The 24,302-nt window shown below is 39.7% G+C and overlaps 1 protein-coding gene across 1 annotated transcript; it reads right to left on the bottom strand.

Annotated features, from left to right (window-relative positions):
- Positions 1-11,656: 11,656 nt before the first annotated feature.
- Positions 11,657-16,667, bottom strand: ptger4a (prostaglandin E receptor 4 (subtype EP4) a). The gene is made up of 2 exons (XM_029259747.1): positions 14,965-16,667; positions 11,657-12,846 (listed from the first exon to the last, which is right to left on the bottom strand). Exons 1-2 carry the CDS (start codon positions 15,745-15,747, stop codon positions 12,430-12,432), a joined length of 1,200 nt encoding a protein of 399 aa, XP_029115580.1. The 5' UTR covers positions 15,748-16,667; the 3' UTR covers positions 11,657-12,429.
- Positions 16,668-24,302: the final 7,635 nt, after the last annotated feature.

Raw genomic sequence — 24,302 nt, 5'->3', positions numbered from 1 at the left:
GGCATTTTTACAACATGACCGAGTGACCTTGGCTGACTCCGCTTGATGTCAATGGACAACAATTGTTCTCGGAAGCACTAGCAGATCACCAAGCTCCTCACTCTCTTACAGTGTGTGGGCCCCCCAGTTTGTGTGGAGAAATCTCATTTGGGCAGAGATGAAATGCAAAGAAGCGTGATCTCATTTGCTCGGCGGTTCCCCATGGTTCCTGACAATAGGCCGTTATAGGCACGAAGATGAAGTAAAGTTTGTATGAAGTCTTAGCTCCCACTTCACCAACCCAGATAAGCTACTGGCCTTGCCCCAAGCTGCCTGTCTGTCTTACATCCCCCTTTTCCATCACTCATGAACAAGACCAAGACACTTGATCTTTTCCACTAGGACTGGCTGTTCCCTTCTCACCTGGAGAGACCAACCCACTCTTTTACATTTACATTTCCAGCAGAGGACCATGACCTCAGATTTTTAAGACACAGGTGCAGAATTTCATCCCAGCTGCTTCACACTTGCCAGCAAAGTCCTCAAATTTGCATTGAAGGTCACACCTGGATGAGTCCAAAAGCACAACAACAACAAACAGAAGAGGTGTCAGTTGTGGTCCTCTTAACTGCACATCCTTTGAACCTCTACTGTGTTTTGATTTCCTTTGCATGAAAATCACGAACAGGAGTAGAAACAAAAAACTACCTTGACAGAGTCCTATACCCACTATGAACAGATTTAATAATGCTGAGAATATGGGCACAACTAATATTGCTCTCATATAAAGACTGGATATCATTCATCAGCTGTCCTGTTACCCTATATCCTAGTCACCTTTCTTTGTGTAGACTTGATGAGCATATTCCCATGTCCCTTCAAAAGGCAGCACCAAAGAGAAGAACTGCTCCATTGTTATACTACTGCAGTGAAATCCATATTGTTCTCCCTGATTTGAGACTCAGCTATCAAGTCTTCTCTAGTACCCTTACCTGAGCAGGTATCCCTGTCACCACTTCTGTTTGGCTATGGTGTCTAAAAATTGTAGACACACCTTGTTTTTGAAATTATTAAAATACTTTACTGCTGTAGATTTAGAATCATCATTTCTGATACATTCTTTCAGTATGCTTTATTTAATATTTCCAGAGAATGCAGCATTAATATTTCCTTGACTGTTGCAGTGAGCATGTATTATTTTTTTTTATTTTTTTAAATTTAAGGCAAAATTTTAAATTTTCATGCAATTAGTCTTCTTAAATATATGGGAAACCACAAAGGTATTCGGTCAAAGTTATTAAATACTGTACACAGTGTGGACTATAGTGGCTTTTAATGGTAGCGATAAATTACACTTAAATATGCCTGAATAAAAACCCTAAAACTTTTGTTTGTAAATAAATTCTGCATACAGGAATGATAAATGCAAGGAAATTCTCTTGCTGAAGAACCATCATCAACAATTTGAATAGAATGACAGTCTTCTGGAGGGGGATGACATACAGCCAAGGACAGAAAATGCTGGTGGAAGTCTTTGTGGCCCTGTGCCTCACTAGTTCAGAACATATCAAACCACTGTTACTCCCTGTGCTTGCTGAGACATGCTCTGGATCACCACAGACCTAACTGTGTGAGCAAATATTGAGAAATGGTGGGTTTTTACCATATTTACCCATTTGGATTACTTTCATTTGTACTGAGCTCATCTGCTGGCACTGAGAGTCATACCTGAGACTGAAGTGAAGATACCTCTTCCTCTGAATCATTTCTTTGTGCTATTAACAAAAACAGGACCATGGCTCCTACAAACATCCCTCACTCTTGAAGGTCTAACTTCTGTATTCACTGATGATCCTTTTCTGTACAATATGTAGTCTCAATAAAAGGAGTATAATTCAATTGTATGTAATGTACATTGCAATATAATGAGTCCCAACAAACACAGTCCAATGCTTCCAAAAACAGTGATATCAGACTTCGGCGACACTTGAACATAATCATACAGTTTCATGCCGAGAATCTACTAATGTCACTGAATTCTCTAGAAAAGGTACCACGAAAACAAAAAAAACCAAATGGTCCTTTCTAGGTGAACTGGAAATGGGCACAATGCATAGCAGACGATTAAAAAATTTGTGATATTATATTACGTTTATTCATTTAGCTGAGACTTTTCTCCAGAGCAACTTACAATTAACCCATTTATACAGCTGGGTATTTTTACTGCAGCAATTTTAACAAAAGTAAGTACCTTGCTCAAAGGTACTATAACTGGTGGTGGGATTCAAACGTGCAACCTCTGGCTCAAAAGGCAGCAGCACTTCTAACTACCACACTACCATCTGCCTCTTCTGTCAAGTGGGCAATAAAATCAGCACCCTAATTGATGTTACAAATATATCTCTCAACTTATGATTTGGAAACACTCTCTTGCCTCGTTCCAACTAGCAATTATCTTTTCGAAACTTTGTACACTCGCTATGAAAGTCATAACCGATATTAATGGCTTCATTACAAACTGCATAAACACTGACAGTACGCTTCTAGTGGCTTTACAATGCTATATAAATATGTAAGCGCTATCCACCAGTAAATGGGCCCTTCAAGCCCATTTCATTACACTGTGCATAACAAACCATATAATTATTATTTCTTTTGACCTTGACTGGTGATTTTATCACAGTCATCAGACACCAATATCCAAACACAGCTGTACTGTTCGTAAAATTTCCCACTGCTCTTTCCTGTTGTGTTATTACGGCACTGCTTTTCATTAGGTCTCAGCTTATTTGCAGATCTACACATGGGGGTCTTTGAGAAGCATTCGAACAAGAGGCGAAAAGTAATAATAGCAAGGAACTGCAAAGTAATCTCACACACTGTCATTGACTGATCATACAGGATTGGTTGCATTGTTCCACTTATCTGTGGCTAACAGGTCAAACTGGGAAAATCTGGAAGAACTGATTCTGTACACTCAGTCCTGTTGTTTTTCTCCAGTTACTGAGCTTATGAAATAAATCATTGTGGACTTGCAGTGGGAGCTTAAAACTCACAGTATATCTTACACTATACAAATGTCACATATAATTAGATGCATTTTTATTAAATATTTTATTAACTCTTTAGGGATAAGAGTGAAGTCAGGTTGATCAATACCAGCGCTATTTCTTTTTAATTTTTTTAACAAACTATTTTTCGTATCTGTTTTCAGTTTTTTGTACTAGATACTTATATTTTTAACCATACTAGATATTTATCTTTTTTAATATAAAATGACTATTTTCTCACTATTTGTAAAAGTTACTTCCTACCTGATACTTCAGAGGCTGTTACCTGAGCTTTATCTTCCAGTCTCAATGAATGACTAAGATGTGCACTAACTGAAAAAAATCTATAGACATGTCCGTAGCCACGCCACGACTGGGCAGATGTGGTTTTCTTTTTCGTAGTATAGCACAAATGGCACGAAACCCTTTGCAGCAAAGTATTACATTAAAATATTCATTGGCTAAATTGATGGTATTTCTTCTCAGCAGATTTGAAGTTTTTGTACCTTTATACTATGGTTACCATGACGCCCTGCTCAGCATATGCTGTTGTTGTTTATTCATCTGAAGCGTTCCTATTTGGAGTCATTGTTGAAGGGAGTATGCACTCCACTTGAAATAAGTCAGAGTGCTAAATGGTTTTAGAATATATTTTAGTTAAAGTGTAAGGTTTGGTTGAGTGTCATTAATTAATTAATAATTATTAATAATTATTAATTAATTAATTCATTCATTTAAGCAGACTCCTTTTCTGCTGTGTTCTCTATAGGGGCAGCTGGTAGCATAGTGGTTGGAGTTGTTTTCTTTGTATCTAAAGGTTGCAGGTTTAGGATTACGGCACCAGCCCTAAATAGTTCCAGTAAAATTACTCAGCTCTGTAAATGGTAAATGGGTAGGGATGTGGTGGTTCAGCTGGTGCCTTCTGTGCGGCGGGTCTGGGGTTTGAGCCCTGCTTGGGGTGCCTCACGGTAGACTGGCATCCCGTTCTGGGTGTGTCCCCTCCCCATTCGGCCTTGCACCCTGTCTTGTTGGGCATGGCTGCGACCCTTCTTGGGACAAGCGGTTGTTCACGATGGATGGATAAATGGGTAAATAATTATAAGTGGTTTAATACCGTAAGTTACTTTGGAGAAAAGCATCATCACAAATATTCCTCTAAAAGCTCATTTAAATTTTTCAAAAGATGTGTTGTCTCGTGTTATTGTGAGCCAAAAACATGAAGTCATTAAGACCAGTAGGAACAATACTACACAAGGGTATGTGCTGGGCACCAGTCCATCCCAGGACTGTCACACATTCACACACGGAGGTCATTTAATATCAGCAGTTCTCCTGGAATCTAGATGTTCTGATTGTTGGTGGAAACCAGAACATCCAAATGAAAACCCTTGTGATGATGAGGAAAGCATGCAAGCTTTGCACAGACTGAGCAGGGGCTGAACCCATGTTTGACTGAACACACAGTTCAGACATTGTGATGAACCAGCACTACCTGTCATTTATTCATTTATATACTGGGAATACATTCATTATATAGACATTTCTTCCATACTCTTTTTTGCAGACCGTTTGTAAATCCATTGATTTGGTGAAACGGATTTGTCTGTAGACTGTTAAGGTGGAACTTGGACTGACCACCTGAGATAAACTAAACAGACTAGAGAGACAAGGGAAACAAGAGAGAAAGACGGTTGCGTTTGAAATTAGACGTCAAAATCAGTGGTGATTCTGCCTATTTATGGATTTGAAGTTTCATCCCTTTGTTCATTTCATAAATAACGAGGAAGTTTCTCGAAATCCTCAGCTCACACAAACATGATGATTAGCTTTGGTTTCAGTCCAGAGATCTTCACAGAAGAACAGTAACTCCTTTGATTCCCTGTGACATTTATTCCTACCCAAAGGGAGATTCTGCAATTGGGAATCGCAGCTAAACCGCATGCTTATGCAACTCAGCCCATAAGGCTCTATTTCTCCTTATAAACTTTGTTAAAATTTTCAAAACTTCCATACGAGAGGGCTCAATAAATGCCACCAAGTGTCCGTCATAGTGTTTGGACTTTTCCAAAATTTTAGTTCCAGTTCCTCGCAAAAATATGTTTGAAAAAATGGCACATTCTTTGGCTCTTTGTTCACAGTCACAATAAGTAGGCTTAGAACCTCTGCGGTTTATTTCAGTATAGGTCAGGATAAATCCCAGAAGTGGATTTACTTGTTCTAACTCCCTGTGCTCTACACCACATGAGTTATTATGGTTCTTTAGCACACCCATGTCCTGGAGCCAAAAATAGGTTTCACTGAGGATACCAGGTGCAAGCTGTGGCCTGCAGTGCTCTAAAACAACCGTTTGTTTTTTCTGACTCCACAATCCGAGTGCAGGACTTGAACTGCTGTGAAAAGGAACTGGACTGACACATTTCAGTGTCTTCACCGAGGTGACGTTCAGGTTCAGTTCACTTCGGTCAAGGGCATTGTGTACCGCTGGACTGGTTGCCAAACATGCCGCTTAAAAAGTTTGTGAATGTGCATTAGCAAAAGGCTTTTTCTATTTCCCCCAAAAAGTCCTTAAAAATAATTGCAGATGATTTCCCATAATATGGTCCCCAATAGTGTAAACATCTGTTCTCCTTCATGTAGTGTTATGATCACAGTTGAAAGAATTTAAAGAAATGGGATGAGAACAGCAGGCCATAGAGTTCCCATAAAATGTGAGTTCTCTGGCAAGAGGAATAATAGGATATTTTTGAAGGATTTTGTTAGTCAGAGACTTTCAGTGGAACCTGAGGCTCCCAGTTCATTTATGCCAGTCATTCCCATCCTGACATCAATCCAAAGCCCCACACGGGACTTTAAAAGGACATCTGATCTGGCATGCGAAGGAGTGGGCCAGGCGTTCACTTCTGCCGCTGGTGAAGTATTTACATTATCATGACACTTGTCAGGAAAAACTGCTGCAAGCTGCTCTGTCACCTCTGGATATGGATGTGAATCTCACTCAGGTGGCCACACTGTTTTCTGTCTACTTTTTATAAGTCTTTCCAGTGGATCTCACCATTTCTCAACTGTTCTCAGTGTTTTTCACCTGGGAACTTTCTTTATGTCATATCATTTAGAAACACTTTTCCTTAAGTGTCCAAGGCCCTTGTGAATCTTGCGCAACACGGAGCAGTTATCTTCACAATAAAAACAGCGCTTTGTAGGGCAATAGATAAAGTGGGGCAGTAGCACACGCAGAGAATGAATAGAACCATTTCTAATCAGACTGAACAAATTATAAGATCAGTAAAAGTAGTGTAGGAGTTAAAGCCCCTGCCTTGTACTCAAAGGAGCAAGGTTTGAGTACAACCTCCAACTGTTGTAGCCTTGAGCGAGTTACTTGCCTTCATTTGCTCAAGTGAAAATTACCCAGCTGTATGGATGAGCAGAATATTTATTAGCAGTATCTTAACGTCGCAAGTTGCTTTGGAATAAAGCCTCAGCTAAGTGAACTGATGGAAAGATGAATAAAAGTAACAGATCGACAAAACGTGCGATGCAAATGAATTTGCAAATACAAGGATAAAATAATGCCTTTCTGTTGCAGTGATATTTGACAACGTAACATTTATGCATCAGTAAAGTCATTTTTGTTGCTTATATTTGAGCATAGTATGGTTTGTTCTTGTGAATTATAAGTTATAGATTTGTTAGTGTTGGAAATGTCTCACAAATGCTGCACTCTTAGTGCAAACCGTGAAAATGTTACTCGTTTATTTGCTAAACTTACAAGTTTCCCCAAAGCAACTCGTGAACCGTATTATTATTCTGGATGCATTTCTGCATCTGGGTATTTACTCAGGCAGTTCATATTAGGCATCTCGCTTGCGGGCATAACAATCAATCTCCTCATGGAATTTGAACATTACGGTGCTTAAAATTTGTATTAGAAGAATAACATTGTGGAAGAATGTGTGTTAACTTGCCTAAGTGTGTTCCGTACATAATGGAAGTCGGTACATTTGTGCAGCAGGTTCACAGCGCTGGCTCGTCACTTCTCTGCACAAGTTAACTTTTCAGGTTTCTAAGGACAAATGTGCAGTGACACTGAAATTCGGGCCGACTTTACATTGTTCTAAGCTACGCAGTAAAGCTCCAGTGGAAATCGTTTTGGAATGCTGCTTTGGAAAAGTACTGTGCGGGGATTTACTCCAGATGAGCCCATGCCTGTATTTTTTCAATATGCGCGAGTTCAGAGTTGGAGGTGCAGACAGTGCAGTGGCTGCGGCACTGGACATATTATAATTTAAAAAAATGTCAGGTGACACCCTTGTTGTTGGGTGTATGGGGCATGGGCATTGCTCTGGGGCAGGGTAGGTAAAAACTGAGAATAAAGGTTCTCAGTGGTTAGCGCTACTGCCATTGGATCCAAAGGTCGCAGGTTTGATCCCCACCTCCGGCTGTAGTACCCTTGAGCAACGTACCTACCCTAAATTGCTCCAGTAAAATTACACACCTGTATAAATGGGTAAATAATTGTAACCTTAACACTGTAAGTTGCTTTGATGAATAAATGTAAAAGCTCAGGCATTGAACTGTATGTGAAGTATCCACAACTGAGTAACATGTCTATTTCTAAGCTGCTTGCTTAGAGATTGAATAATGACTGAATATATATAGAATATTCCATTTTTAGCTTTATAAACAGGTAGTATGAAAGTACATCTGGTCGGTAGCATCTGCTGAACAGTTTAAGTCCAAAATGAGCTTTAAAGACAGCTGTCCGAAACACGATTGCGCTCGGACGGCGGACAATTTATTCATTAATTTAGGAAAAGAACATTAAAATCCTGGTCACTGTTGCTATGTTGTCCAAGAAGGAGAGCCCTGTTGTCAAGGGTGATGCCTGAATGTCTGAGCAGTCTGGGAGGACAGCAGCACTGTACCATCCACGGTACTGGTAAAGTTTTTCAGCAATGAAAATTTGGCATACTAACATGGAGGGGATTAGTTTGCAGAATTTGTCTGCTTCTTACATGAGGACCTCTATAAATAAAACCTAATGGACTTAAGCTTGAAATGTGTAACGTATTTATCACACTATTTTTTAAAATGTAACACAAATCCTTAGTGATGGCTAAGGATGAGATTTAATATATACTGTGGTAATAGAAATGACACACGATTTCCATATGGTGCCAGACATATGATTCACAGTACATATATTTCAAAAGGTATTATACAGTTTTTTGAGAAATATAAATCATTTTTTAGCAACCCAGGTGGAACTGGGCAGATGTCCAAGCTAAGAAGACTTGTTTCTGCCAGTTTTAACCATGAAAAGTCAGTTGTATTCTAATCATATTGCATTGTGGTCTACTAAAGCACAGAAATTTAAAATTATGTGTTTGTGTTGGAAATGATTGTTTGTTTAGGATTGTGTGTTCTATTGCAGCACAAGACCAAGGAACATTATATGTGACAAATCTGTAGATTTTTACATAACACATATAGACTGTGTATGTTGCCCCAGGTACCCTGGTACAGCTGTGCTATTTGTAACTAAGTTAGTCACTTTTATCACTAAATAAATATCAATAATTGATTAATAAATGCAGAGGACCCTCAATTTTTTAGCTGTTTCAATTTTACCTTGGATATAGCCTTAATAAATAAAAACATACTTTTAATGCTGTTATTTTTTAATTTTTTATTAAAATTAAGACTAATTTGAAATTACTTAAAGTAAAAGCACGGCTGGTGTGGCAGTGCTACTGTCTCACAGCACCTGGATTTTTTAGGCATTGGTTCAAATCTGGCCAAGTCAGTATGGAGTTTGCGTATTCTCCCTGTGTTCATGTTGGTTTCCTCCTACTCGTAAAACAGGAATTTCAGTTTAACTGGTGGCTCTAAATTGCACTAAGAGCACAAGTAATTAGGTGTGTGTATATTTACCCTGCAACTGATTGGCATTCCATCCAAAGTGTACCCTAACTACCTGAGAGTCTTATCCTTCTGGAATAAGCTCCAGATCACCGTGACCCTGACTTGGACAAGTGGATACCGAGAGTTAGTGATTACAAGTAAAAGTATATCATGTCCACAAACTTGTCTTGACTGTTTACCAGTTCATCCCATAAACAGATGCAACATTTGTCCTCCTCAATATACTTTTCATCTTCCTGTTTTTTTCAGAAAAATTTTTGTTCTAACTTGACCATTCATGACCTGAGGAGCAACTGCACGTTGATATTCACATTCCAGAGATTTGAGCCTGAAGCTGGTAACTGTTTGTATATTAGGAGTATCTCGCCTTTAGTGCTGTGATTCCCAGCGTACGGAAAGCTCTGGAAGGCTGTCACCGTAATTGCTACTGAACCGAGTGTCTCAAAAACTATGCTTTTTCTCCCCCTGGATCGACAGAGTATTTCAGCTATTGAACACCACTGGATTGCAAAAAGAAGCCAGTAAGCTGCATAATGGTTAAGGATTTAGACATGTATTCGGTGCGTCGGCAGCTCAAGTACCAGGAATGGTCCAACTGTAAATATCCAGCTGCTTCACTACAATGTTCAGCTGTTTACATTGATAAAAATAGTTTTACGCCTTTGACTAAAAGGACCGGGTATGTAGTAATAACCTTTTCAGAAGAAAAAGCAGAGACCTTGATTCTGTCTCATTGCTCCTTTATGGTCCTTTGGGTAAATGTGCTCTATCAAGGGCTCCCCACTTGCGCAGACTTTCATTTGAAACAACAGTAAAAGGGAAGATATTGATGTTGAGAGATGGATACCGGTGCAAGCTCGGTCAGTAGCGCGTGGCAAATAGATTAGGCATCGGGCAAGAACGGTATCCTCTTAGAACTACAGGATGCCGTCGCCAAAGAAAAGAGCACCCCGAATTGTAGAACAATATCAGATCCAAGTGTACCAGTGCTGTAGAATGAACTTAAACTCATGCTGACTGTGCAGCGCATCTTGGGCAGAGCGAATTGTTACATGCGAGTGCTGAATAAAAGGGTATACATTGAAAACAAATGATGCAAACTTCTCACATGACCAGCACCGGGTACCATCTGTTCTTAGAGGTTATTTGAGGTCAGTGACTCATTTATCAAAATGTGTATTTGGGCTTTTTGTTGTAATGGTAGGTCCACAGTTTAACCACATGCAATATTAATGAAACATGCATTATTTCCTGCACGTAATAAATTTAGCACCCTGCTTTGGACATTTTATTCATTAAGTAAATACAATGCATGCAGGACTTTCAGTCAGGTACTTTAATAGCTCAACAATAAATAACACAGAAAAAAACTTCTCCGTATAGAATGAATCTGCAAAGGTTAATGGGAAAAAAGTGAGAATCAGAAAAGATATGTGTATACTTGCGCTTTTTAACATTCTTCAGCTGAGTTAACATTTATTTATTGAAAATTTACATTTACATTTATTCATTTAGCAGACACTTTTCTCCAAAGCGACATACATCTCACAGAAAATACCTCTTAAAAGTCAGACTTTCATTGCATAAGATCATGTATCTTTTTTTTATGTTTATAAATAGCAAATGATATGTTTGTTTCCTCAACAGTTACCGTCCCCAATCCACCAGTCATTGTAGGTAAAATGGATAGTTATGATATCACAGCATTCCCTGTCATTTACTTAATTGAAGAAACGTAATGGGAAAACTAACAGACAGAAAGAGAAATATATGCATTCACACTGATGTAAATGTTCCTTTTGGCAACAAAATTTATCCTTATAGCTTTCATAAAACCTTTAATACCTGAATAAATGAGTGAACTGTGAAGCCAAAATATGAAACCAAAATATGTTTCTTCAGTGATGTCTTTTTCAAGTTTTTTTTTTTTTTTAAATAAAAATAACTCTCAGTCCTTGGGAAAGGAATCACAATGTATTTCATAAGAAACACAATTTCAAAAGTTTCACTTTGTGCGGAAAGACTTTGTTAAATATCCACTTAATCTATTGATAATGAACATGTATCTGTCATAGAAACAACATTAGAGGTGGCTTCAATTACAACACAAACTTTTTGTGTTTGCACTTTTTCAATGAGTCATAGTATTTTTAAAAAATATTTTTCTTGTTTAAAAAGTCATTCATAAAAACGGGGGGAGTTACAAAAATACCATTAAAATTAGTCTGAAATGTCATTTCAGCAGTTTGCTTGAATCTTGTTTTTTTTCTTTTATTGCTGTATCTTAGGAAAATAAATAAGTACATTTACATTTTACATTTATTCATTTAGCAGACGCTTTTCTCCAAAGCGACGTACATCTCAAGTAATTCACATTATACTGTTGCATACAAAAGTGAAAACATCCTTTAGGCTGGTTAATATGGTTGGTCTGAAATATTATATGAAGCACCCTCCCAAATTCAAAAGTTTGACAGAAAATGAACTATTATAAACTGAATGTTATTGTAGACTTTATTATTTACTTACTGAGCATACACTCTCATTCAGAACAATTGCTTTGAAGAGTTAAAAATTTACAGTTTTTTTCCAGGGGAATATGTACTGAACAGTTGAAATATAGCACTTTCAATGATAGTAAAAGAGAAATCCCCATTTATGTGTCTGCAAATACTGTTTCGTATTAAATGCTATTGCTGTATACTATACGAAATATATTAATATATTGTATTGCATCCTGGCAGGTACATTCACAATCTTCTGTTGTACATATGTACACAAGCACTCACCACACACACAAACACAAACACAAATAAAGTCTTCGACGTTTTCATATTAGAACATAATAAAGGATTTACTGTTTTATTGCCTGCTATTCCACTAAAATATGCTTGAAATGTACACTAGGCAGAAGTAGTGATTCATAGGCTTGATCCTATTTTTCAGAGCTCCAAAGAAACTTTTTTACGCACAGCAGTCACGGAGGTATCAACGAATCAATTCAATGCAGATCACAGCCACTTAAATATGTATAAGGAGCCCATTAATGTTCAGGTTGTGTCACCCTGAAGGACTGCACCATTCATGAGCTGCCAGGAAGTCATTCTTGTCAACATTTTACATGGATTTCAAGCTACATACATGCAAGTGTGACAGTTACGTGTGACAGTCTAAGAAGTTTGCACATATGAGTTGCAGAGTCCTGAATGTTGCATTCCTCTCAAGATCCAGACCTTCTGCCTGGCAGCCAGCTGCATGCACACATCCCTGAGAAGCTGAAGGAATGTGGGACATTGTCCTTGTACGTAAAGATGCTGCACTCACAGCAGGGATGTGTCTTTAGTTTCAAATGCTCTGGGGTTATTTGATAACATGGGGACCCAGCAGTTTAGTTAAAGGTTAAAGGACCCGGATATGTTGTATAAAGTGCTGGGGACATGACATCGGTGTCCATGGTGTCCGTGGCCATTGCTTCGGTTCACAGCTGAAACACGGGGAAAGCAGATCCCACCTGGCCTGTGGTAAAACTGCTGGGGGAACTGGGGCTGCTCTCGGGCTGATAAAGAGACACCTGGGAGGTGCTGTCAACCTCTTTCCCCCCTCTGTCAGATGCCAGCAAGGGGAAGCTTCTGGATGTAATGGATGACAGGCGCTGGCCGGATGTGGACAGAGGGTCCTCCCACGTGCGCTGCCGCTGACGACGCCGGCCGATCTTGCAGAACAGCCACTTGATCTTCTCCGTGACCCGGAGGAGCACAGTCTTCCGCAGCAGGATGTAGATCCAGGGGTCCAGGATGGGGTTGAGCGAGGCTATGCGGATGGCCTGCAGGTCAGGGTTCTTCTCTAGCCTCTCCTCTACCTGGGGGCGGTACAGCTGGTTGACAAACACCTGCACCTGAAGGACAGCACACAGGAAGCACCTCCCAGTTTACAACAATTTCACAACGACCGGCCAAAATAAATGACAGATGGTTTGAAAGAACAAAAATAAATGGTCGATTTAGATCAAGTTAATTCAACAAACATACACCGTCCTGCTTGCAACATACAAATTCTTTTGAATGAAACAACTATTTCAATGCCATACTCAGAATCATGAAAATTTTTTGAGGAAATTAATGTCCGGTATTAATCACTAACAAAACACAACTAATGTATACCTGAATGAATAGAAATTCAATAATATAAAATAAATGCTGATGCAAGAGTTTTGTTTTAAAACCGTGACAAATTATTATAGACTGGAAGCAGCTTTGGTTTGATCTTAACCTTGATTTTGTAAAAGGGGTTGGGATGTCTACAGGTTTGAAAAATGTCTCCATTTTAGCTGCCTGTGATACATTCAAAACAGCCATTAATTTCTGAAATGTGAGTTTTTAGATGTCATTCTCTCACATTGTCCACCTTGTACTTTCAGCCACCTCCTAAACTGAGAAGACAACGTGCGCTCCTCTGACTCTGACACTTGTGTCAACCCTTCAAGTTGGGAGGATGCAAAAAAATCTTAGCAATACTATGGAGTCATAAAGAAAAACATTTTATATTTTATTCATTCTTTGTTTTATTTGATGTCTGATGACGTAAGCCACAGAATACTCTAAGTATACTATTCTGTATGGCACGTTACGTTTCATAAAGAATTAGCCTCATGCGCACTGAAAACTGCAACTACAAGAAAATCCAAAACATTAAATCTGTTAATGGTCTGGATAAAACACCAGCCATTGTATTACCATAATATATTTTTATGTCACACTAAAACACAACGAGCCATGGCACAAGAACTCATGATTAAATTAGTAAGATACTCACTTCTTGTCACTGATTTGTTTAATTTATAGCCTATATAAAGTGATATGTTACAGGTTCATTAAGGTACAGTGTTTTATAATTAAACTTAGAACGCAATAAATAAAGATGGGCGGTATCTATAATGAATATAACCGAATATTTTACTCATGCATCTGCGTATCATAAATTACTACATATCTGATGATGTTCATGTTCCTTGATACTGGCGGTCGGTCTCTTGGAGATAATTGTACAAATGTTTTTGCCCTACTCTACTTGATTTGTCATTCAGGGAAGGTCATTTGGAGCGATTTATGCGGCGAAACGCGAGGTGTCCATGAAAGCGGCCCGATCCCGATCTCGATCCCGCTCCGGATCCGTCCACAGCGCATCTCCTCGGATTCGTGTCTGAACACGCCGCTATTATGTGTGGTATTCATGGTCTGAGAAAAAGCTGCACAGAAATACGGTGAAACGGATCGCTGCCGACGCGGAAAAGGCACTAATGGAAAATCCCATTCATTTTCAGCGAACACCGCGTATGTAGAATAACCCGATCATGTGCCTTGCTTATGTTTCGTGTTTCATTCTGCCCCCTTGAATCTTAGGTTTTAAATCAGACCAATACTAACCCTAGTATGTATTGCAGCGAGCGATACGCTCAGTCTGTATTATATATAGATCATATAAAGTAGTGCTTAATAACGCGCTTCCAAATGTTTCAGTTTCGCCGGCTGAAGCCTGACAGACTGACTGGGGCTCTAAGTCTAACACACAACTCGTTCAACAAATTATCAATCCGTGGACTATTAATTTGTAACATTTGCTATCCTTTAATCATGCCAGACTACTACTACTACTACAAATAATAACAATAATAATCTTGAATTCTGCTGATTTCCTGGTCCAAGACGGCTTGCAGCAGAGTGTTATGTAATCAACTTTACTTTAGCGATTTTGCCCTTTTTATACAGCACAGTATATAATATTCTCGCTATGGATTCAGGTTAAGTCTTTTAAGTGAGGGCACAGGCAGCGATGGTAGGATTCCAACCCAGGACCTGCAGATCGTAAGGCGACGACCCTAACTACTGCGCCACCTGCTGCATAAATGGATGGTTTATCAAACGAAATTGTTGCAGGAAAAAAAAAAATTTTTAAAAAGTTACAAACAACTTCTGAGATGATTAAGAAAGGGATTTGAACGGAGGTGTAAACGTACCACGAGGGGGATCGAGCAGACGAGCACCACCGCGGACGTGGCAACGAGCACGATGACCATCTGAATCTCGGCGGCGGCGATGCGCCTGAAGCTGCGTCTCCCGCGGGGGCTCGCGCCCTCCGCGCGGTCCTTCCCGAGCGACATCCGACGCACGGAGCGCGCGTGCATGCCGAGGAGCGCGCCGCCGACCAGCGCGTTGCACGCCACCGTGGCCGCGATGAGGAACGAGCTGAGCCCCGCGTACATGTAGGAGAAGGCGGCGTGCGTGCTCACGTTGGTCCGCCAGTCGATGAAGCACCAGGTCTGCGGATGCTGCTTCTTCACCTGCCCCAGGCCCATGACGGGCAGCGCGCAGAAGGACACGCTCGCCACGTAAATGGTGAGCAGCGTGAAGCCCGCGAGCTTCTGGTCCACGTAGTGGTTGTAGAAGTACGCGTGGTTGATGGCCAGGTACCTCTCCACGGACATGGCGCAGATGATGCCGAGTCCGGCCAGGGAGAAGAAGAGCAGGATGATCCCGAAGTACTGGCACAGGGGGTCGCCCCCCGGCCACGACCCTTTCATGTACGTGGCTATGGTGACAGGGCTCGCGAGCAGCGTGCCCAGGAGGTCCGTTATGGCCAGTCCGCAGACCAGGGTGTAAAACGTGGTCTCCTTCTGCTCCTTCCTCGACTTGCAAAGCACCACAATGGCAATCATGTTGCCAACCACTCCTAATATGAACATGATGCACGGGATGGTTGGCTCTTTCGTTCTGTGTCCAGCTCCGGTGCTGTTCGACATCTTAAATGGCTTTGGAAATAATATACAGATGTTTCCCCGCTGCTTCGGAAACGCTTCGGACCTACATGTCTCCGAGTTGTCTGGATCACCGGGTTTAATATAGGCAGGCAGTGTGTGAACTTTGGTAAAAAACAGTTCACTCCGTTTACAGCAAATGAACAATGTCCCGTGTCCCCTGTCACCTGTCACCCGTCTCGGTCCTCCTCTGTCCTCTTGCGGTAAGTCGACTCAGTTTGTATTTCCCTCTTCTCCTCCGCTTTTTGTCCACTGCTCTCGGCACATTGGAAGGCACCGCAGAAGTTGTCTCTCCAAGCTGAAGTTGCTGCTCCACCCCTTCATGTTGGATAAGCACTGGTATTGGACCTGCCTTTCCTTGGCTCTCTTCCACGAAATGAGGATAGACGGCTTCCTGCATCTTCCTCTGCGCAACGCTCTGGTGGACCTGTTATTATCCCAGTAAGGTCTGGAAGGCCACAATAGACAGTCTCAGAAGGACCAGGTAGTGCAGCCGAAATGACTTGGTGTTGTACCTGTGGAAAAGGTACCGTTCCTCTTTGTCTCCAGTATAATACCCAGCAGTGTCAAGGGATGAAATTTTAATCTCCTTTTTTGTATGTTTGCAAAGCCATGAAATAACAACAAGAGAAAAATGCTTTTCTCTTAGAACTCTAATATTCCTGTTTGTGCTTGATGTTTGATATTTCAAGCATTTTATTGTGCCTGGGACTTAGTGTATGTCTTGTAATTATTTTAATTGTCCTGTCATCCCTCTAAGTAAGTAGTGTCTTACACATTGAAACATCTCTAAATTATGAGGCAGAACCAGAAAAGTAAAGATTATATCTTGGTTACCGGAAGACTATAACAATTAGAATATTAAATATTTTAGTAACTGTGTGGACGCCAGAGAAAACACAAAGGGTTTGTTGAGTGTTAATTAACCAAAAGGACCAGAATTACTTGCTATCTGTAATCAGAACATTTAGAATAATAGATGTGAAAGCATCAGACAGTTGCCTTATAATCGGACAAAGAAATTTTGTCCAAACAGTTTGGAAGCCACGTTAGACACAACCATTAGTACACAGGGTTACTGAGTGACCAGAAGTATCAGGTACTGAACGTAGCAGAGGAGACTGAAAGGGAGACTTTGTGGTGGGCCCACACATGCATTCCACTAGCTCTCAAGTCAACTGAAATGAAACTAAGTTAGTGCCATTTAGTGGGATCTCAGTTGCAAACAGTACATTTTTAAAAATTAAATAAATAAATAAATAAATATAAACTGTCAAAATGCCTAAAATATTTCGGTTACATGGAGTCTGTACAAAAATTCTTTGTATTCTCATTGATGAAATATAATGTTTGACATTTCTACTTAACCACCCATTTTTACAAAGTTTCCTTTAGCAATCTAGGTCCACAGTAGCAATGTTTAGGACTCTCCATGGCTCATATTAGAATAACATCTATCAAAGATGAAACGAGAATTTCTGATATAGTGAAAGTGTGTTTGAAAAAGCTCTCTTTTTCACAAAGAGTTCATGACTCATGAAGAACAATGTAATTTCAGACGGTGCAGTTTGCTCTCTATTACCATGTCCAATCTTGCTGTTTAAATAAAGCTGGGAATGATAAAATGCCATCGTCCTCGATTCTCCTGTAAGGATGATCCAGGCATTATTTGAAGAGATGAAGTTTTGGCTGGGCTCCAAGAGCTACAAAAGGACAAGGTCTTATCAGCTTATTCAAAAACAAATGTTGCCTAAGAGCCAATCAAAGTGTGAGAGCAAGGGCAGCCTACATCAGTTATTCTGGCTGTAGCTCCAGACTCCCAAAGCCATCAGGTGTGTGGTCCCTTTGGGGTTCTTATAAAATTGCCCGCCAAAAAGTAGCAGAACCCTTTAATGGGTTTCCCTAAGATAATCAGACTTAACTCCACCTCACCAGCAAAACGAAAATAAACTGTGTTACTGTTCATTTACTTTTGATTAAAACTTGAACTATTTTTAATGGGGTCGCATGAGAAGATTACAGAAGCCAGGTTTTCAGTTGTTTGCAAACCCTAAAAAACTGTTTAGTGCTTCCACAGATAAATAAATGCAGCTTAAATGAATTTCTGTGGAAAATTGCCTAAAGGCTGTGATAGCAGGAGCGCAATATTTGTGTCCGCTGACACCAAATCAACAATCGGGCCCTATGTCACCCTCCCTCACACGTTTCCCATCAGTTTCCAGAGGGCCATGTGAAGGACAAGGCGAAGGATGTTTTAAATTGACGCTCAACGCAGATCTCTGGGATCAAGCTGTCACTGGGCGAATGACGCATAATGCAAAATGTCTTTTTCCCTTGCGCACATACAGAGAGGGGTGAGAAAAATCTGGGAGCGTCACAGTAAAAATATCTCATTAGGATACTAAAACAAAAAAAAGATTGCTTTTCACCTCTGTATTTTTATGTACCATTAAAATATATGGTTTCCTTGTATGTGTGCAGGTGAATGACTGATTTTAATTGTGTGAAAAATGTGTTACAGATAAAACTTGCATTTTATCTGTTTTTACTAAGTGTTATTTGTGTCATGCTCAAAACATCCAATATAAAACCCATAGCTGGACTACTTATTCCTTTACTCTTCTTCATGTGTATTATGTCCTGTGTTTTTTTTTTTTTTTTTTTGAGATACTTTGTTGACTTTGTTGGTGCTGGTTCAGCTGGTACAGATTTAACTCCTTTAGTCAGCTGCCATGAAGCTGTTTTTACTGCTTTTAAGACAGTAAGAGGTTTGTTTGTGAATGTTTGCCTTAAACTTGTATCAACCTGTTGACATTACACTGGCTGAAAAGTCTGTTCAGAATTTCAGTTTTCTGAAACAACTGTACCTGACGAGGCAAAAACAAACCAGAAAAAAAATCACTTGGCATCATCACCTAGCTTAAGGGCATAGGGCGCACAATAGCCAGCTTTCCTTCCTTTTTAAAGAAAGGCGGTTTCAGTTCTTTGTGGGGTATATGCTGGCCTAACACCCCTTTTCATGTGCAACCCGAAATTTCACGAAACAAAATAAAATAACTTTTATCTCATAAAGCCCAAGTAAAGACACATTTTTGTTGCCCGCTGAAAGATAATTGTAGGAATTCCCATGTTTCACTGAAGAACTTTCTTACCTGCAAGTACAAAATGCCATTCCTTATTTAGCAAGTGAAGCCATAAGTGTTTCACTGCCAGCGCTTTGAAGATAATTGTAGTCAATATGATCTTTTCACTTTAGGATATGCTTATATTATGTGCTGTAGTTTACTTTCCAGAGATCTGACAGGAACATCTTTCAAAATAATGTACAAGCAACATGCTGCCCGTCTTTCCAGAACTACTGGAAAAATAGTAATAATAGAATTTACTAAAAGAAAAAAGTTTATTTTAATTCAAGGCTGAATAGGCATTAGCTGAACATTATTTTAATTCAAGGCTGTTATACTGAACAGTTACAATGTACATTGAGTGCTGGGTTTAAAATGATTAGCACTCCAGTATCACTTAAAAGTTGTCTTCTTATCCTCGGTCAGATAAGTTTTAGTAACCACTTTGCCAATTTCAAGCTGTTTTCACCTCTTTCTTGTAAAATGCACATTGTCCACATACATCAATAAGACAAAGAAGTGGGACAATAGAATAATGTTCTCAGGGTCACGGAAGGGGAAAATTGGAGGATTTCATGGACTTAAGGCTCAGGAAGATTAATCAGTTCTGTAAATCACATTCATTTGGGTTCACTTGCTGGTGACAGAGTTAGAGATCTTGACCAAGCACATGACAGTGTCAACTAGCAAGAGAATCATAGAATAACTCAGAGACATGCAATTCCATCAGGATAATGGCTAGTTGAGCAGTCTTTTATTGTTAAGCAAGGTAGCAATCTGAAACACCTCCAAGTTGTGTCAAAACTTTCAGGCAAAGAAGGAGAGTGAAGGGTAATTAATGACCTGGATCTAAAACACTGTCAACCGTGAATAACAAAAATAAAATGCAGGAATTTTCAGAAAATTTTTGCTGTATTTCACATGAAAATAGATTTTTTTTTTTTTTGGAAAATGATAGACCTTTGAACTTTCCAACAATTCACAATGCTTTACAATTTATAGTTTTGAGTTTATTTTTAAAAAGCTGACTAAATAATCATGAATTCAAAATATGTGACCCATGAATAAATGATAGTATATTTATGCTTCATGTAATTTGTCACTGACATTATCCTATAGGTATGGTTTAAATAAGGGATGTTGTGTAATATATAATAACAATCATGAATTAAAACCCCACTGGGCAAAACACAGCTAAACTGAATTCCCAGGAGCACGAATTCCAGAGATAACTACTTACATTTTCAAAGATCCAGCTGAACTACACAGAGAACAAATCGTCCCTTCAAAGTACAAACCATTCTGACATGCAGATGCACAAACTGTTCCCACCTCTGTATTCTGTACGACAGTTTTTAAGCTCTGTTAGAGTTCAGCGCTCTTATACATGAAGGTCTGAGTAGACTTACTCATGACTTGCTTCTTCTACAGCTACAGCTAAAACTGTAGGTGTAATATTTATGAGAACTGTATTATTTTCACATTGAATTTATTCAACGGATTTGTGGAAAAAAATGTTTTGTTTTGTTATGTTTTACCCATAACAAACATTGTGGAAAGTTGTACCCGTAACAACCAATGTAACACTATACTGTTTATAACATCAGTATTTTACTGAAATAGCTAAGAATAAGCAGCGTCAAATGTCAGCGTTCAATGCAAACTGCAGTAAACAATGCAATAAACATCAGTAAACCAGCTGGTCTCACTAAACTTGTGATGTTATTGCCTATATTGTGCATAATCTGAAACTGGCTACTTAACCATTTCAATGCCTGTTCCTCCTTATGGTGATATCATGCAAACCACTACAAAAGTATTAAATATTTCAAATGGAACTGGCCCAGGTCTTTTTTTTTACAAACTCTGTTTAAGACTGTAATGACACTTGATTGAACTCATATGTTAGAGCTCAAGGAAGGCAGCAGAGTACTGAATGTGACGGCTGTGCTGACCACGACTACCCTGCGATGTCCAAACCAGGAATTGTGGCAGCGGTTCACGTGTGTATGCGTCATACACACAGAGACGAGCATGAAGGTGCATAACTTTAGCTGCCATATTCACACTCTAATGTGGAAAATCCTACTCTGCCTTAGAAATAGAAAGAAAAAACGTGCCTCATATAATCATTCAATGTCTTTCAGCTGTTTAAATGTTTCTCTCTTTTTTAACTACAGAGAATATTTCAGAGGTAATTGGTTTTGTGAATGTAGTGCAACCGCTCTCTGGTCTTCTACCTTCATTTTAGTGAGATGTAGTCTGTCTACGATTTGTCAATCATTTCACACAAACTCAAATTCAAATTCAAAATCCTGGTTACTGTGTACAAATGCATCAATAGAACTGCTCCCAGCTATTTACAAAACTTAATCAACCATTACACCCGAGCCAGGCCCCTTCGTTCGTCTACTTCTGCTCGCTTGGTGGTCCCGTGCACGAAAGGTAAAGCTCGGAGGTTCTCGGTTCTGGGTCCGTTGTGGTGGAATGACCTTCCCCTGTCACTCAGAACTGCGGAAACTCTGTCTATATTCAAGAAGGGTCTGAAAACTCACCTTTTCCAGATCCACGTCACTCAACGTCTCTCCAGCTCATTTTCGGTGTAACTGTTCATGCATCATAACTCTATAAACATCCCCAGATACAACCAGTTCAGCCACTCCTCTGGCATTGTACTCGCTTATTTGTGTATCTTATACTATTTAAAAAAAAAATACTGGTGGGAGGGTATCGGGATTTGTCTATCCTGTGTTTCATGCACCTACTTGAACGATGAACCTCGGTGCAGCAAGTGGTAGGTAACAAACTAGGTTTGCTTGAGACTTTCATGTCTGCAGATATGTCTCTATCTCTCAATGTAATGCATAAATTGTGCTTTTGCTGAGATGTATGTCCCTTTGGACAAAAGCATCTGCTAAATGAATAAATGTAAATGTAGATGTAAACTCGTGAAATTCTACAAGGACGATTTAACTACAGCATATGTGGGCCACCTGATTAGATGGTTAATTGTCAAAAAGCTAAACCTTAATAAATCAGTCTTCCAAACAACTTCCCACCTGGTGGCATGACATATTCTATATTTCGTTTAAAGATTCTTGGTCACATTTTGCTTTTTTCTTGGTTAACCAGTAACTGCAATAACTGAGCAGCATGAGATAAATATACACAAAATGAAGCTCTTAGTATAAAGCAACAAAATTGTGTTTAGTACATCAGATTTTTACAACTAATTCACCATAAAGTGACTTGTTAAAGTCAATTATTACTAATTAATCTGAACTATTTTAAAAAGGGGGTGCGGTGGCGCAGTGGGTTGGACCACTGTCCTGCTTTCCAGTGGGTCTGGGGTTCGAGTCCCGCTTGGGGTGCCTTGTGACGGACTGGTGTCCTGTCCTGGGTGTGTCCCCTCCCCCTCCAGCCTTATGCCCTGTGTTGCCGGGTTAGGCTCTGGCTCCCCGTGACCCCGTATGGGACAAGCGGTTCTGAAAATGTGTGTGTGTGTATTTTAAAAAGCTGTTTGCAACCAGATTTTTTACATCTTCCTTAAAGCCCACTGACAGCATTCAGGGTCACATACGCAATTAAGTGCTACCTTTATCCCAAAGAAACCACCTGAGCTCAGGTTCACATCAGAATACACTGGAATCACAGTGACATACACAGGGCAATTGTGGGATAAATACATCTTCTCTAACCATCTCCACAAGAGAGCCTGGTGGGTGACTGTACATACAGTATATGGAGGTGGGCTGTATATTTTCTTGAAAACAGATTAAATATCAAGCGATCCTTTATTCTTTCTCTGATGCTCATTTCTCCATTTGCATATTAATTTGCTGCCAGAACACTTATTGATGCTGTCATGATTGATAGTTTTACCATCAATAAATGTTACTTTCTTTTCCAATCCTAAAGTCAGCCTTCTTTAGCCCCAAACTGAACCTCATCTGACATCACCCAAAAAGACCAAAGTAGGAATGAAATTTTTATTTACAGCCTTCTCCATCTTGTAGTATATATACTACATCTACATATATATATGTAAAATAACTGTAAAGAATAATGCCAAGAAAGAAGTCAAACGTACACATTTCAGGCACTTACAGTGTACGGGCAAGGATGGTAAAGTAACGTGTAAATATAAGGTGAATATAGTGCTTAAAGAAGTAGTCTTGGGAGTAAAAGCTGATGAGTTTCAGTTCTAGCAGGACCATGCATGTTGTGTTCCTGAGCACTATACTGGGGTTTGAGTCCCGCTTGGGGTGCCTTGTGATGGACTGGCGTCCCATTCTGGATGTATCCCCTCCCCCTCCAGCCTTACGCCCTGCGCTGCTGGGTTAGGCTCCGGCTCCTTGCAACCCTGCATGGGACAAGCAGTTTCAGGTGGTGTGTGTGTATTGTTTTTATTTTACATCTTAATTATACACAGACCATATTAAATGAAATTAAATGATATAACTTAAAATGCTCCTGTTTTGCATTTCCAACCTGTTCAGTCATTCATTTATGTATGTGTTTTATGAGTCCACAAAGTTTTCTTCAAATATAAAATTATTTTTGACTTTTGTTCTTTCAGGGTTAATTTTACATACCTCTGTGACAGTGAGGATCATCACCGCTCTCCAAACAGCAAGAGAGTATGAAACATTTGCAGTATTTATGTTTTATTATGTATCTGACACCTTTGTTCAAGGCAACTTACAGTAGTAGGTTTGTATACTGAATTACACACACACACATTTTCAGAACCGCTTGTCCCATACGGGGTCACGCGGAACCGGAGCCTACCCGGCAACTCTTATTTACAACAATATACCCATTTGCACAGCAGGAGGCAGAACCTCAAAAGTGTCAGCTAAATAAATAAATGTAACGTAAATGTGAACCTTTCAATTACTAGGCAGCAGCTGTAATCACTCTGTCTCCAACATTTTACATGATTGAACATGATGTTGTTTTAAAATGTTTGAGGGAAAACTGAATCATTGAACAAAATTTTGGAGATACAGCACTGGTCACGCCCAGCTTTCAATCATGCATAAAGCACATAAACACCCACTAACCTCCACACCCCACATGCACCGTTTCCTAGAAATCCACTACCTCCCCTCCTCCACCTGTCTCTTTGTACAAAGGGTCCCAAATGGGGGGTTTCAACATGTATCATCCAATGTAGCACAAGGGCTCAGTGAGTGTGTCTGCATTTCTCAATTTTTTGTCAGAAGGGCTTGGATTTCTTCCAAAAACTATTAAACCAATACATTTAAACTAGTGTTTCCTCTCTATTTCTTCAGAAGTTGCCCATCTGACAATGAAATGAGATTGCTGAGATAACTTTCCCAGTGATTCCACGAAAAACTTAAAGGTAGGCAGCCTACCAGAAGATCAAGTTTTCTAGGAAGAGTGTGTTTT

The sequence above is a fragment of the Scleropages formosus genome, chromosome 17 (assembly GCF_900964775.1).
Source record: "Scleropages formosus chromosome 17, fSclFor1.1, whole genome shotgun sequence".
NCBI lineage: Eukaryota > Metazoa > Chordata > Actinopteri > Osteoglossiformes > Osteoglossidae > Scleropages > Scleropages formosus.
Note: the sequence above shows the minus strand (reverse complement) of the source record. Positions and strands in the feature narration are given on the sequence as shown.

What these genes read in the sequence shown, in the direction of transcription:
- ptger4a (XM_029259747.1), bottom strand. Translation starts at nt 15,747, where the DNA reads ATGTCGAACAGCACCGGAGCTGGACACAGAACGAAAGAGCCAACCATC. An exon ending in TCTGCTCGATCCCCCTCGTG is followed by an intron (nt 12,847 to 14,964) that starts GTACGTTTACAC and finishes GCTGTCCTTCAG; the next exon opens with GTGCAGGTGTTTGTCAACCA.